Genomic DNA, 17254 nt, shown 5'->3' with positions numbered 1-17254 from the left:
AGCCTGGAGTTCCTAAAGATGCAAGCGTCATGCACCTTTCCTGGCCATCCCACGTTGATGTCGGTGAAATATCCCTTGTGATCCACCAGTGCTTGCAGCACCATTGAGAAGGACCTCTTGCGGTTTATGTACTGGTTGGCAAGGTGGTCCGGTGTCAAGATAGGGATATGTGTTCCGTCTGTCGCCCCAACACAGTTAGGGAAACCCACTGTGACCTGCACATTTCCGAGAGTCACTACCCATGGTAGCAGAACATCGGTGATTACGTTGGCTATTTGAATTACAGCAGTCACCACAGTAGATTTGCCCACTCCAAATTGATTCCCGACTGACCGGTAGCAGTCAGGCATTGCAAGCTTCCACAGGGCTATTGCCACTCACATCTCAACTGTCAGGGCAGCTCTCATCTTGGTTTTCCTGCGCGTCAGGGCAAGGGAAAGCAACTCACAGAGTTCCAGGAAGGTGGCCTTATGCATATGAAAGTTTTGCAGCCACTGGGAATCATCCCATACCCGCAACACTATGCGGTCCCACCAGTCTGTGCTTGTTTGCCAGGCCCAGAATCAACGTTCCACTGTATCAACCAACCTCACTGCCGCCATGATGTCCCAACTGCCACATCCCATGCTATGTCCATGTCCTCACAATCGTCCTCGTGCTGCTGTCTCTGAGCCAGGTTCTGCACATAACTGTAGTATAATGCGCAAGGTGTTTACAATGCTCACAACAGCAGCAGTGAGCTGAGCAGGCTCCATGCTTGCTGTGCTATGGCATCTACATGGATAACCCAGGAAAAAAGGTGCAAAATGATTATCTGCAGTCGCTTTCACAGAGGGAGGGCGGGGAGACTGACGACATGTATCCAGAACCACCGCAACAATGTTTTTGCCCCATCAGGCATTGGGAGCTTAACCCAGAATTCCAGTGGGCAGCGGAGACTGAGAACTGTGGGATAGCTTCTCACAGTGCACCATTCCATAAGTCGATGCTCGCCACGGTAGTGAGGACGCACTCTGCCAACTTAATGCACTTAGTGAGGACCTAGACAATCGACTGTATAAAATAGGTTGATTTTATAGAAGTTGATTTTTAGAAATCTAATTTCGTAGTGTAGACGTACCTTAAGGCTCTCTTTCTAGAATGCTTCAGCTGAATGCCAACGCAGAGAAAAGGAGTTTCATACAATCATATTACAGAGATTATAGAAATGGGAAGGGTGCATTATGTCATCCAGTCTATCTCCCAAGGTCAGCTTGTTTGACTAGTTCCGAAGTGTGGTTCTTACAGTTACAGATGAAAGAAACTGACTTTACACAAGACTCTGAAGTGCAATCCAGAATTCTTAACTCTTAATTTTGGAAACATCCAAGAAATCAATTACTGTAGAAAGGAAGAGAATCCTATTTCATTGAAAGTGAAACTTTTCCCACTGCATCTGGTTATTGTTGAGGTTTTTCTCCAAGGTTAAAGTGTCTTTCATGAAAGACTTCTACTTCTCAAGTGAAAAACAAAGTGAAATCTTAGGGTAAATCACAACACTGTTTTAATTTTCAGTTCTTATGTTCACCAAATATATCTTTGATAAAGCAAATGGAAGCGAATAAATGTTTAATGCTGTTTTTAAAATATACAAATGTATATGCTACCTTTTGTTAAATTATAGTATTGTGAAAGGTATATTGTGTGTATTCCCCAAGTTCGGCAAAGAAAGGACAACTTCTGCCTCAAAGACGTTATCCATCAGGATGGCAGCAAATTTAAAAGCAAATAAGTCATCAAATGTACAAAAATAGGAATAGACTCTATCCAAATTTTGCAGGAGCTGGCATGGAATGCTTCCAGTTAGTATTTTCGATTTCATGGTTTAATGTTTACTTTCATCTGTTGATGCTCAAGTTCCATTACATTTTCTTCCTTGATACCCAACAGATGGAACATGATATAATTTTTTATCTTTCTGAGTTTTATTTAAAATGATGTATTTGGCTGAGTTTGAGTGTTGTAGCAAGAGAGAGCAGTTAAGCAGAGAAATTTGAATGCAATTTTTGTATAGTTGACGAATGACTTGCTTTTAAATTTGCTGCCTATCCTGTGGATTCATTCCTGGAAACACATTTCCTGAACATCTGAGTGTTATTTAGAGGGGAAACTAGAAGTTTGTTGGTAGAGTTAAAGCTGGGTACAGAACTTTGACATCCCTAGGATTGTCAGATAGAAATTCATAGATCAAGGTTAGTAACTGCTGAAAGAACAGATTACTTAACTATTGGATATGAAAACAATTATCTTCTGTTGATGAAACAGAAAAATCCTAAAATGTTTCACAGATTCATGTATATGATATGTTACACATACAAGAATTACGTTAAAAACATAAAGTTGCAAAGTCAAGTACTGAAAAATACTGAAAACCTTAATTTAGCCCCTTTGTGCTTACATGATCATATACTAGTTTTTCCACAGGACTCCTGTCCTCATTTAGTTTACAAGAGAGACAGTGCCTACTTACTGAGCACCTACTCTATATTTTGTTTTCTCATTGTTTGTGACCTCAGTCCTTATCTACTGCATACTATTCAAATTCTGCTCTGAACACAGAATTATTAATTTTCTTTGGGTTTTTCTGTGGCACTCAACACTATAGTATCCAGGGGCTTCACAAACATTAACAAATTTATCTTCACAACACATCTTTTGAGGTGAGGGGATAGTATTATCCCCATTTTACAGATAAGGAGCAGAGGCACAGAGATTAAGGTCAAAAATTTCCACTAACTTTGGGTGTCTAATTTGAGATGACTGGGACCTGATTTTTTTCAGAGTACGTAGCATTTGGTAACACTCTATATGTTCAAAGCATTGCTCCCAGTCTTCTTTACCTGACATTTCCTAAATCAAGTGATTTACTTTGCAACTTTAATGTTTTTAGTTTTTGTTTGTAATATGTTTTATTTATACACGTGCACACACACACTTTTTGTGTAAAATCTATACAGAAAATAAAATGTACTCACCCACTGCTGAAGTGCAGCCACTTCAAGAGTAGAATGTAGTAATTTTTTATGATGAGACTAGTTACTCAAACTGAAATTACAAAGAAAATATTTACTAGGCAGAGTGTATTACTGAAGTAAGTAGTAATGTGAGCAGGATTCTGGCGTTAACCGCTTTTGCTCTTTCGAATCTGTTATGGAATCTGTTTAATGAATGGGCTAGTCAGGACCTTGGTTTTACATTTGACCTGAAAGATTTCAGCTCCAGCAGCACATTTTCTCCCCATGAGACTCAGGGTATAACTTCAATATTGCTGTGAATGGAAGTACCACCTTCTGAATCACTACCACTCTTTGCCGCATCTGAGTTTTTCTTGGAGGTCTCACATTTAAACACTCACCAGACAGTCACAACCCAAAATGGTATGGCTGCTATCCTACCAAGGCTAGTAGGCCTAAAATTGGACCTGTCAGTTTTGTTTTGATGCAGCAAATAAGCTTGCATGTTGTACTGCCTCTGCTCTGTTTTTGTGAGCCAGCAGATAGCTTATACAGTAATTCTGAAGCATTTTTCCCTCCCCAAATTTGGCTTCAGCAGCTTCTTTGGGTTTTCTTTTTCACTTCCACTAATTTACAAAGTAATGTAGAAGATAAAGATTAACAAGTATGTTTATTGCCCACACTGACCTGGCAGGCCAACTATTTTACTTTGTCCAACTGTTGTCTGCTTCCCTTCTTGGATAGTTTCAGGGTCCAGTTAATTCCTCTCAGTAGATTCTGAACACAAGTACTTAGTTGTTGACTGTTTCCAATTATAACCTTACATTTTTTTTCAGATAAACCAATTAATTTTTTTCTTGGTTTCTAGATACTTCTGTACTATTTCAGTTTATTAAAGAACTTATTGTTTTTCTTGCTTTTGAAATAGAAACTTTGAAGGGTACAAATCTTTCATTATTCTTCTTCCAGGGCTTGCTCATGTCCATACCGTGTTAGGTATGTGCATTCCGCATGGACTGTTGCCAGAGATTTTCCCTCAGCGGTGTCTTTTGGGCTGGCTCCAGTACCCTCTGGAGCTGCACGAACTTATGTGGGTTGGCATGCAAGTCTGAGACCCCTACAGACATGGTTAGTGTCAATTTACTCCCCGAACAGACACCACTTAGATTCAGTGCTCACTCTTCCACCCCTGGTCCTGACCTTCCTGGACTGGTGGAAAGACCCAAGGTCAGTGATGATGGGAGTACCTTTTGTTATCCTTTGAGCCATCAGTGTCCCTAGTGTTGGACGACTCAGATCTAGGTTGGGGAGTCCACCTCCACCTGCTCAGGACTTGGGGCCTATGGTCCCAGGAAGAACTGTCCCTGCATGTAGATGTCAGGAAACTCAGGGCTGTATGCTTAGCCTAGCAAGTGTTCTTCCCCCAGGTCTCGGGCAAGGTGGTGCAAGTTCTGACAGACAATACCATGGCCATGTTCTATATCAACAAACAGGGAGGTGCTCTATTCTCTTCCCTATCAGGAAGCCATTTGTCTGTGGGACTTTGTGTGTGGCACTCCATCCACATCGCATCACCACACTTTCTGGAATCCCAGAATACACTGGCAGATCATCTCAGCAGATCCTTTTTCTCTGATCAGAAGTGGCCCCTTCATCTGAAGATCGCTAGGTTCTTCTTCCAAAGTTGGGGTTCTCCCCGGGTAGACCTGTTCATGACCAAGCAGAACAGGAACTGCCATCAGTTTTCCTCGCTGCACAGGCACAGTCCAGGCTCCGACACCTTCTTGTTCCCATGGATAGGGCTCCTGCTGTATGCTTTTCCCCCAGTCCTTCTGGTTCACAAGGTCCTCCTGAAAATCAAGCGGGACAAGAGGGTTATTTTTTTAGCCCTGGTGTGCCCACGTCACATCTGGTTCGGCACACTAATGGATCTGTCAGTAGGATCCGCTCTTCCAGTTCCACCTCCGCTCTGTCCGGACCTCATCTCAAAAGACCACAGCCAGTTGCTCCTCCCCAACCTTGCCTCCCTTCACCTAATTGCATGAATGTTACATGACTGAACCCAGAGGAGCAGGCCTGTTCAGGGCAAGTTCAGCAGGTCTTATTAGGTAGTAGGAAGCCTTCCACTTGGGCCACCTACCTGTCCAAATGGAAGCGCTTCTCCCTGTGAGTGTCTCAGTGAGATCTCTTTCCCGTTTGTTCTTCCCTCCAGGTTATCTTGGACTACTTGCTCCATCTAAAGCAGCAAGATCTGGCCCTGGTATCTCTCAGGGTGCACTTAGCAACAATCTCGGCCTTCCACCTGCTGATGAACAGCAGATCAGTGTTCTCTAACCAGATATTGGTTCGGTTTCTCAAGGGATTGGTGAGATTCTACTCTCATTTACACAAAACGATCCCTCCATGGGACTTAAACCTGGTTCTGTTGGGGCTCATGGGCCCTCCTGTAGACACACTAGCATCGTGCCCTCTACTACTTCTCTCTTGGAAGGTCACCTTTCTGGTAGTGATCACCTCATCCAGGAGGGTCTCTGAAATCAGGGCCTTATGTCAGAAGCACCATACAGTGTTCGTCAAGGACAATGTCCAACTACATCTCCACCTGTCTTTCCTGCCAAAGGTGGTCTCACAATTCCATAGCTACCAGGCTATTTTCCTGCCAGTTTTCTTCCCAAAGCCTCATGAGAACTCTGAGGAGCAGCAGCGTCACTCATTAGATGTTAGACCTGCCCTTGCCTTCTATATTGAGTCTTTTTCAAATCTAAACAACTCTTTGTAGCAATAGCAGAAAAGATGAAAGGGCTTCCAGTGTCAGCCCAGAGGATCTCCTCCTGGATAACTGCCTGTATTCGGGCTTGTTATGAGCAGGCGAATGTCACACCTCCAGCCTGTCCTAATCACTTACTCCACGGGAGATCAGGCCTCTTCATTGGTGTTCCTTGCCCAAGTCCCAATCCAGGGCAGCAACTTGGGCATCAGTGCATATTTTTGCATCCCACTGTGCCATCACTCGACAGGCTCAAGACGATGCCAGGTTTGGAAGACCAGTGTTGCAGTCTGCATGTCCATGACTAAGCACACCTACTGAGGGTACTGCTTGTGAGTCCCCTAAAGTGGAAGCAAGCACTCAAAGAAGAAAAAATGGTTACTAACCTTCCATAGCTGCTGTTCTTTGAGAGATGTTTCTCATGTCCATTCCACAACCCACCTCCTACCCCTCTGTTGCAGTTGATCAGGAGCAAGGAACTGAGAGGATGTGTGGCAGGCGGCACCCTTTAAACCAGCACATGAGCATGTGGCTCGAGAGGGCACTAGAGTCAGCCTGATGGATACCACTGAGGGAAAAATCTCCAGCAATGATGCACACACCTAACGTGGAACATGAGCAACACATCTCGAAGAACAGCAGTTATGGAAGTTTAGTAACCGTTTTTTCTGGCTTACCTCCATACTCATTTTAGACTGTGATCGGGTCAAATCTCAAAGCTAAACAAACATGTCCTTGCCCTTTACTCGGATGTGAGATGGATATATAAGGAAAACCCTGCTGCTGTAGAAGTTAATGGTGGTGGTTCAGAAGAAGGCCTTTTTTCCTCAAGGCAGTACTGGTACTTAACCCAAATTCCCATTACATTATGCTATTTCAGATGCCGCTTACCTGATGAGACAGTGTATGTCATTGTATGGCATTACTCATCCCATTTGTGTTCATTAGAGATCCCATGGTACTATTTGTTTCACTGTAGGATGGTGGTTGCTTCAGTAGTATGACCAAAAACAATCCAACTATGGTAATTATCGTCTATCTTCTTGCATTTCTCCTGAGTTTAAATTGGATATGTAATTCTTCATTTGCTCCAGAAAAGACTACTGCTCTGGCAAAGGGAGATTGCTGTACTTTAATCCTAGAAATGACAACTTTTCCTGATGATAGGCAAAAAACGAAATTATGGTTTTAGAACAAATGTGATGATCAGTCTTTTACAAACACAGCCAAAACTGCTTATGAATGTGAACTTTACACCATAAATGATAGACGTCTTATCAGATAGATGGCATCTGATAAAGCATAATGTCATGGGAGTTTAATGTCTCAGGAATTGCGGGAAGTTAATCACTGTTATCATAGAGGGGTATGAAAGAAGGGAGACATGCTCCATTTCTGGCTTTATGTCCAAAATTCAAAATTTTTGAAAGTAGTTTGGTCACTGGAACATGTTCCTGGAAAAAGAAAGAAACGTTCATACAAGTTTTCTGAAATGAGTTTTGATGTCTCACCAAAGTTTAAACCTGTATGAACATAACCCATAGCATCCCCAACTACAAAATTCACAGTATTATCAACTTCCCCTTTGTTTGAACTGCACTTTCTTTTTTGGAATTCTGTAGCTGTTCTCTTCCAAACTTGACAATTTCTACTTATTTGAAACTAAAATGTTCATCCAGTCTGCCAAATTTCAGCAATATTGTCACACACACACACACACACACTTCATTAACAAAGGAACTATATCTTCTCCATCAAAATACATTTTGGCCTAGGGAAAAGTGCATTGGGCTGGGAGCCTGAATACCATGAGTCGAAGTCTTCCCCCCTTTGCTAACTAGTATGAATTATGAGTTATTCATAGCACTACTTATTGAGCAAGATCTGGGTGTCATGCCCCTGAATGAACACTTTGAGACACTGCTGAGAATAGAACCTCTAGGACAGAGCCAAATCTCATCAAGTAAACCAGACTACCTCTCGGAATAATTAGGCCAAAGCTTCCTGCTTGCCTGTGCTGTCTATGAAATGAAGCGACTCTTGCATATATCCATAAAGCACAGTGAGACGCACAAATGAATGATCCTGTTGAGCTATGGAATCATATACCGCTTTCTGCAAGGTGGTGAAACAGAATTGCTATGGTTTTTAATCCTTTACTACACATTTTTGAGGTCCTTGATACACACTTTAAAATTTAAGTATCTATTACACCATTACAAAATTAAAATATTGATTTGAGTTCTACAGGTGTCTGGCTTCAGAACTAATATATTTCTTGCTGTCAAAAACTTTGTACCATTGTACCCACCGAGTTTCTAGTTTCCCTAATCTGTCTGATATTCTGCATTGTTTTTTCTTCTGGGGAATATTCAAAGGGAAACCTGTGTCATATTATTTCCTCATCAGAATTTTTCCAGCAAAAGAGAGACAATTATCACTCTTCTTTTCAGAATTTTAGAGAGACAAGGTGGGTGAGGTAATATCTTTTATTGGACCAACTTTCCAGAATTTTATCATCTTACTCTGTTTTACTTAAAGTGGAACTAGCACATGTATGTTACTTCTTATATCTTGTAATTTAACATATTTCTGGACCTTGTAAATAAAGACTGTATTAACAGAATTAAAACAAATTCAAGAGTGTGAACTTGATGTTCCTCTGGGTTTCCCTTTAAAAATGCAGGTTCTCTGAGTTTCTGTGACATTGGTTAATAATATGCTGTCCTCAGTATAAATATGAAATTGAAAAAATGGCTGTTTATTTAGACCTCTTAGTTTAACTCTGAATTATTGTTACTATTCTGTAGATGTGAGTAAACAAAAGGCTAGACCTTCCAAGAAATAAAATTCCAGTAAAGATGTTCCCAGATAAACTCATATCGAAAACCTGTCTTTTGCTTTGTGCTTTTAATAATGAATGATTTTAATGCCTTATTTTTTCATAGTAAGCTGTGCTGGAACAAAAATGCAATGAAAAAAACACTGGATGAATGAATGAATGAATGAAAAGCCCTGCTTTGCAATCCCTCAGCATGGCAGGACTGCAGCTTATGACCCCTGCTTCCTCACCAATGGGTCCCTTTTTTGGACTGCCATGGCAACAAGAAGCAATTCATGATAACATTTACACACCAAGAAAATATCAGGTACTAATGACAATATTATTATTTTTCATTGTCTGTGCATAAGATTTTATTTTCATTCTATCTATTTATTCGAGATAACCTTCTTGAGACTGGTTTTCTTGTTGTATGTGCATTTGTGTTAAGAGCTTTCCATTGCAGAGAGACCACTGGACGGTCGAGATGATAAAGGAGCACTCACGGAGAATAAGGTCATTACAGAGAAACTAAATGAATTCTTTGCATTGGTCTTCATGTGAGGGAAATTCCCAAATCTGAGCCATTTTTTTTTTAGGTGACAGATCTGAGGAACTGTCCCAGGTTGAGGTGTCACTAGAGGAGGTTTTGGAACAAATTAATAAATTTAAACAGTAATAAGTCACCAGGACCAGATCATTTTCACCCAAGAGTTTCAAGGAACTCAAATGTGAAATTGCAGAACTACTAACTGGTTTGTAACTCATCATTTAAATCAGCTTCTGTACCAAATGAGTGGAGGATAGCTAACGTGATGCCAGTTTTTAAAAAGGGCTCCAGAGGTGATCCCGGCAATTATGGGCCAGTAAGATTGACTTCAATACCGGGCAAACTGATTGAAACTATAGGAAAGAACAAAATTGTCACTGCATAGATGAACATGATTTGTTTGGGAAGAGTCAACATGTTTTTTATAAAGGAAAATCATGCCTCACCAGTCTGCTAGAATTTTTTGAGGGAGTTAACAAGCATATGGACAAGGGTGATCCAGTGAATATAGTGTACTTAGATTTTCAAAATGCCTTTGGCAAGGTCCCTCACCTAAGAAAGTAAGCTGTCCTGGGATAAGAAGGAAGGTCTTCTCATGGACTGGTAACTGGTTAAAAGATAGGAAACAAAGGGTAGGAATAAGTGGTCAGTTTTCAGAATGGAGAGAGGTAAATAGTGGAGTTCTCCAAAGGTCTGTACTGGGACCAATCCTATTCAACATATTCATAAATGATCTGGAAAAAGAGTACAGAGTGAGGTGGTAAAATTTGCAGATGATACAAAACTACTCAAGATAGTTAAGTCCCAAGCAGACTGTGAAGAGCTATAAAGGGATCACACAAAACTGGGTGACTGGGCAACAAAATGGCAGATGAACTTTGATGTTGATAATGCAAAGTAATGCACATTGGAAAACATAATCTCAACTATACATATAAAATGATGGGGTCTAAATTGGCTATTACTACTCAAGAGAGAGATCTTGGAATCATTGTGGGTAGTTCTCTGAAAACATCCACTCAATGTACAGCGACAGTCGAAAAAGCAAACAGAATGTTGGGAATAATTAAGAAAGAGAGAGATAATAAGGCTGAAAATTTCATTTTACCTCTATATAAATCCTTGGTACACCCACATCTTGAATACTACATGGAGATGTGGTTGCCCCATCTCAAAAAAGATATATTGGAATTGGAAAAGGTTCAGAAAAGGGCAACAGAAATGACTAGGGGTATAGAATGGCTTCTGTATGAAGAGAGATTAATAAGACTGGGACTTTTCAGCTTGGAAAAGAGACAACTAAGGGAGGATCTGATAGAGGTCTACAAAATCATGATTGGTATGGAGAAAGTAAATAAAGAAGTGTTATTTACTTCCCTTTTCATAACACAAGAACTAGGGCTCACCAAATGAAATTAAGAGGCAGCAGGTTTAAAACAAACAAGCAGGAAGTATTTCTTCACACAATGCACAGTTAACCCATGGAACTCTTTGCCAGAGTATGTTGTGACGGTCAAGATTATAACGGGGTTCAAAAAAGAACTGGATAAATTCATGGAGGATAGGTCCATCAATGGCTATTAGCCAGAATGGGCAGGAATAGTGTCCCTAGCCTCTTTTTGCCAGAAGCTGGGAATGAGCGACTGGGGATGGATCACTTGATGATTACCTGTTCTGTTCATTCCTTCTGGGGCACCTGCCATTGGTCACTGTTGGAAGATGGGATACTGGGTTAGATGGACCTTTGGCTGATCCAGTGTGGCCGTTCTTATGTTCTTATTGCAGTGCTCACGCTACTTCTTAACAGTTGCAGCAATGATAGTGGTACCATACCTCTAGCCAGTTGGAAATTCAAGACATTATTTTTCTGTACTAGCCACTGTTTAGTGTGCAAATTGGCCAGAAAGCATCGCTCTGGAGTATTGTCATGCTCATTTCTTTAATTATTTGAAAGCCTTATGTGTGACGAGTGATCCGAAACAGCTGCTTTGATAACCTAAAATGTTAGTCATCCAGCTATCAGAATAAAAATTGCTTTAAGTTGATGTAAATTTTTCGTCTAACACTGGGTGAATCATACAAGTATTTCAACATGTAGAAACCATACAAGTATAAATGTGTAACCCATGTTAACATGGTATGGCTCCTTGTCCTTCTCTAGTGGCTACACCACATAGAGATTAGAGACTGCTGCTGCCTTTGAGCTAATGGATCTGGTCTTTTTGCTCAACTGGTGAGGCTCATATTTTTAGATCCAGAAGTCATCTGCAGGAATTAAATCAAGCATACTGAACTAGAGACATCATTACATGTAATAAAGATTTATTTAATCAGATATTGACAGTACACCTCTGCCTTGATATAACACTGTCCTTGGGAGCCAAAAAATCTTACTGCATTATAGGTGAAACCGCGTTATATTGAACTTGATTTGATCTGCCAGAGTGTGCACACACACTCCCCTCCCCCCCCGGAGCACTGCTTTACCATGTTATATCCGAATTTGTGTTATATCGGGTCACATTATATCGGGGTAGAGGTGAACTAGCAAAGTGAGGTACTATAGCTTTTAAAACACAGCCTGGTTTATAGAGCTGATAACTTGTTTCTATGTTTTAAATGAAACCTGACAATGTGCTTTGTGGCAAATAAATTTCTTGTCCTATAAAATCAGTGGCAGTTCTTGGGGACTAGTTAGCTTTAAAAATACCCATTGGCTCATCCACAGTTCATACAGGTACAACTTCTGTGGATAGTTTTTGCTTTTGTTCATTGTTTTTAATTACTCTACCTGTGCAAATAGTGACTTCTATCATTTGCAAATTTAGGTTGAACTGCTTGAAGCAGCTTTGGATCATAATACGATAGTCTGTTTAAACACTGGCTCAGGGAAGACTTTTATTGCAGTACTACTCGCTAAAGAGCTGTCCTATCAGATCAGGGGAGACTTCAACAAAAATGGAAAGAGAACAGTTTTCTTGGTCAACTCAGGTAACAAAAAAATGGGGTTGGTTTGTTTGGTGTGTGTGTTTATTACAGGAATAATCCTTAATAAAAACTAGATAAAAGTGGCCAGTTTTGTTTCTGACATGCTGCACAAAATTGCAGGATAGAATTACTTATTCAGTCAGGCATAGTTTCCATAAAGGGTTTGAAGGCTTCTATGTGTCCTTTACCCCATGACTTTTGTCTACTAGAAACTCCACATTTTTTTTTCTGTTGTTTTGCTAGTTGCCAAGACCAGACCAAGAAGTGAGTGAGGACCAATTTACTTTGAGGTGTTTAATTTCTGATCTCTCTTGGTGGGGGATGAGAAACAAACATGGAATGGTATTGTGAGCCATTATGCTTCTCTGTATGGTGCCTGATTTTTGTCATCTTATAATTGTGTATATCTAGTTTAGTTAATTTATTTATCTAGTTTTATACTAATTTTAAAGGTGTTATAAAACTCATGGATACAATAGCATGTACACTTAAAACTAAAGTATTTAAAAATTCTTTGCCATTTTGTAATTGAAAACTGCAAACTTTTTTTTTTTTCTCCCTAAAAGCAAATCAAGTTGCTCAGCAAGTGTCAGCTGTTAGGACCCATTCAGATCTGAAGGTGGGGGAGTATTCAGTTTTAGAAATAATTGAATCATGGACAAAGGAGAAGTGGAATCAAGAATTTGCTAAACATGAGGTGAGATGTGTAATATAAACTGCCAAAAAAGTGAAAAGTTTACAGTGCAGGTGATCTGGGGAAGAAACTAATTTTTACCCAAACTGAATGCTATGTTTTGACCAAGTCCTTCTCATGCTCGGTGCAAAGTTCAACATACTTGGGGTATTTAGATGCAAACCTAGAGAGATAATATTCCTGAGAGTACCCATGGTGTGTCTTTGAGAAACTGGGCTTTCAGTGCTCCTTTTTTCAATCACCATATCATCCATGACACTGATGATGGTGCCCAATCAATATTGTCGAAAGCCCCCATTATTATTGGGTTTTCTGAGCATTTCACAGTCTCCATCACCACAGTGCTCAGGTGGTTGGCAGTATATTCCTACAACTATACTCTTCTTATTCTATCCATTTTACTACATTTGACTCTATGCTTTCTTTCACATATGGTGCCACTCCCCCACCATCACAACCTACTCTGTCATTTCTATATAGTTTGTACCCTGGTAATACTGTGTTCCATTGGTTATCACATTGGCTAACACTGGTACCATGATAGAGGTGCAAATTATATGTATTCACCAAATAGTAGTAGTACTAGTAGTAGTAGTAGTAGTAATAACAAAAACAGTAAGAGGACCAGAAAAATGCCAGTATCGCTAAACAGAGTAAAAGAGGCAGTTAGAAACCAAAAGAAATCTTTTTAAAGTTGGAAATCTAACATCCTACTCTAGAAAATAGAAAGGAGCATAAACTCTAGCAAGTCAAGTGTAAAAGTATAATTAGGCAAGACTTTGAAGAGCAGCTAACAAAAGATACAACCTAACAGCAAAAGTTAAAGTACATTGAAAGCAGGAAACTTGCCAAACAATCAGTGGGACTACTGGGCAATCAAGGTGTTTAAGGAGCACTCAGTGGGGAAAAGATTGTTGCGGAGAAACTAAATTAATTCTTTACATTGGTCTTATTGCAGAAGATGTGAGGAAGATTCCTATACTTCAGCCATTTTTTGAGGCAATACTTCTGAGGAACTGTCTCAGAATGAGGTGTCAGTAGAGAAGGTTTTTTTGAACAAATTGATTAAATTAAACAGTAATAAGTCACCATGAGAACATGGTCTTCATGCAAGAGTTCTGAAGAAAGTAGCTTCAGTACCAGGCAAATTGGTTGAAACTATAATAAAGAAAAGAATTATCAGACATCTAGATTAACTCAGTATGTTGAGAAAGCATCATCATGGCTTTTATAAGGAAATGATGCCCGACAAATCTATTAGAATTCTTTGAGGGTGTCAACAAGCATATGGACAAGGGTGATCTGTCAATATAGAGTTCAGTACTTGCACTTTCAGAAAGCCTTTGACAAGGTCCCTCATCAAAGGCCCTCAAGCAAAGTAAACTGTCATGGGATAAGAGGGAAGGTTCTTTCATTAATTAGCAACTGGTTAAAAGACAGGAAACAAAGGGTAGGAATACTTGGTCGATTTTCACAATGGAGAGAGATAAACAGTGGGGGTTTTCCAAGGATCTGCACTGGAACCAGTATTGCTCAATATATTCATAAATGATCTGGAAAAAGGGGTAAATAGTGAGACGGCAAAGTTTGCAGATGATACAAAATTACCCAGGACAGTTAAGTCCAAAGCTGACTATGAAGCGTTACAAAGGGATCTCTCTAAACTGGATGACTGGGCAAGAAAATGGCAGAAGAAATTCAGTGTTGATAAGTGCAGAGTCATTCACATTGGAAAACATAATCCAAGATAAACATACAAAATGATGGGTTGTAAATTAGCTGCTCTCACTCTAGAGAGATCCTGGAGTCATCCTGGATAGTTCTCTGAAAACATCTGCTCAGTGTGTAGTAGTAGTCAAAAAAGCTAGCAATGTTCATGGTAACATGCTAATAGCTAGTATTTGTTGCATTTCTCTTTGTATTTTTTAGGTTCTGGTTATGACATGTCATGTCATTTTGAATGTTTTAAAAAATGAATACTTATCCCTGTCAAACATTAATCTTCTGGTGTTTGATGAGTGCCATCTTGCAATCCAGGACCATCCGTATCAAGAAATTATGAAGGTAAGTCACCATTATTTAACCTTTTTATTTTCAGCGTCTCTAATTTCACTGAGGTTCAGATCACAAATCTGTTAGTGAAAAGCTCACTAGCTAATTTGACTTAGTGTAAAGATCATTACTTAAAATCATTTTGGTATGTATTGCTCTCAAGAAGGGAAATATTTGAATTGTGGCTACCATTTTATGATAGAATGATGTAGCAACTGATAGTCAATGCTTTAACACTATTCAAAAATGTAACTCTTCATAAAATGGTTTTATTTGGTGCTGTGTAGGTTTTTGATTAGTCAAATTATAAATATACTGTAGAGTTTCTTGATTAGATAATTTATTCTAGTGTATTTATCTCAAATAATTTTATATTCTTATTATGGTGTTCCCGTTTAAACTATGTTCATTTACAAGTGGGGCAGTAAGATCAATAGCACTTTATTTTATTTCATGTAGATAACATGGGCTTCCTTCATTAAGCAAGTTGCTTGGAAACAAGAACTTAACACTTGTTTGTGGTAAAATTTCAGACTAGAAATATGAAATATATCTAACTTTTGCATGGCAGCTAAAATATGGATTTGTACCTTAAAAGGTATTTAATATTTTTAAAATAAAATGCTTAAGTGTCACCCCTCTTCACTACAGAACTGACAATGAGAAACAATGGGAAGTGTACAGTGTAATTTGGGATGCTGAATTTACTGAGGAGTTATTGGAGTAAATTGACATCATAGAATAGTGATCCATAGAATGGTGAAACCAGTATCTTTACCATAACTTACATTGGTTTTTGGTCAGGAATTGATGTAGTAGTGCAGCTAATTTTATTGTAAATTTAAAATTGAATCTTATTTTGAGTAAATGGAATTACTGAACCTTTAAAAAACCATTGATAAAATAACCATTTGAGAGAGTATGGATTTTTTTTTTTTTTAAAAATACATAGGTACTGATTTCTAAAGCTTTAAGCTTTCTTTTGTTGTGAGGGCATTTTTGGCCCTGTGCGTTATTTGTCCTAATTGAAGTGAACCAAGCAACTCAAAGAGCATCTACTTCTGTATCTTTTTTCCTTCATCCTTCCTTCTTCCTCCAACCCTTCCCCAATGAATGACAGGCTTAACCAGGGATCATGTGGTAGGTTTAATTTTTTTATAGTGGTATTTTAATCCTTTGACATGATGTAAATACTTAAAAGATGGTCGGTTTTATGGTATAAATGTTGACAAGGTACCTCACACCTGCTTTTATGTGCTTTGACTATCTCTCCTTAATAGAATGTTTAACAAATTTCTACCTTTGCATACTTTTACTAAAACAATAAAAGTTAAAATTTTATATTTAACATATTTCAATTTTCTAATTTAACTGTAGTTGGTTAGTTATATTAGATTGAAAATATCTGTTGTTTTTTTTTCTGACACCTGGTGCTGAAATACTAGTTGAACTTGAGATCTAGAAATTTATCTGTAAAGATACACTTGGGATGCGTTGGTGGAGGAATTGACAGTTTTATTACCCTGCTGTTCTGGTTACTTCGCAGATCTGTGAGAACTATCCATCCTGTCCTCGAATCCTGGGATTAACAGCTTCCATTTTAAATGGGAAATGTGATCCTTCTGAGTTAGAGGAGAAGATTCAGAAACTGGAGAAAATCCTAAAGAGCAATGCTGAAACTGCAACTGATTTGGTGGTCTTAGATAGGTACATTTTAATAGACAATTGTCAGTGTTAAATTTATATTTGTGTTTTCATATCAGTAAGACTGAGGAAGGAACACCATAAGTAGCTATGTTTTTTATGCTCATGGATATATATGTGTGTATATATAAAATTATACATACAGTGCCGTCGCTTTATAAAAAAATTGATGCCAGGTTTCTTTCTGAGTAGTGAGAGCTTTTAAATATTTTTAAAAGGAATGCTGAAGATTACCTAAGAAGAGATTTCTGAAAAGCAACTGTTCCTTAGATTGAGAGCTTTTGGGGGCAGGGACTACAATTTATTGTGTTTGAAAAGTAACTAGCATATTATTGGAGCTTCATAAGCTGTGAGCTGGTTTTGGCAGGATTTTACAACTCACACTGCAAGGTCTTGCAGATGTTAAAATTTTACTATTGTTAAAAAACAACAAAAGCAGTTCAGAAATACTGTCACAGTTAAGGACCGTTTTCTGTATGTTTGTATAGAGTCAAGAACATTGTGAGTGCTACCTAAGTACAAATAAGTAGTAATAATAGTATGTCTCTTGCTTGTCACGTAGCAGAAGAAAAATGTGTATGTTCATCAACTTTTGCATCTATAGTCAGTGAGTTAATTGTAATTGACCCTATTCCTCCCCCCCTGCTCCCCGTTTGGTTGGTATAAACATAAGTAGATGCTTTAT

General features: G+C 39.0%; 1 protein-coding gene across 13 annotated transcripts in view; it reads left to right on the top strand.

The window, feature by feature from the left end:
* DICER1 (dicer 1, ribonuclease III) overlaps window positions 1-17254 on the top strand; it is a 97565-nt gene that overhangs the window by 24038 nt on the left and 56273 nt on the right. For all 13 annotated transcript variants that reach the window (XM_050954449.1, XM_050954442.1, XM_050954439.1 and 10 more), the window contains 5 exons: window positions 8709-8909; window positions 11960-12122; window positions 12686-12816; window positions 14743-14877; window positions 16412-16572. In XM_050954449.1, the coding sequence (XP_050810406.1) occupies window positions 8766-8909; window positions 11960-12122; window positions 12686-12816; window positions 14743-14877; window positions 16412-16572 (734 nt within the window). In that variant the 5' untranslated portion in view covers window positions 8709-8765. The remainder of the gene's footprint in view (window positions 1-8708; window positions 8910-11959; window positions 12123-12685; window positions 12817-14742; window positions 14878-16411; window positions 16573-17254) is intronic.

The sequence above is a fragment of the Gopherus flavomarginatus genome, chromosome 5 (genome assembly GCF_025201925.1).
Source record: "Gopherus flavomarginatus isolate rGopFla2 chromosome 5, rGopFla2.mat.asm, whole genome shotgun sequence".
Classification (NCBI taxonomy): Eukaryota; Metazoa; Chordata; order Testudines; family Testudinidae; genus Gopherus; species Gopherus flavomarginatus.
The sequence above is the reverse complement of the archived record's forward strand: the minus strand, read 5'-3'. Positions and strand labels throughout refer to the sequence as shown.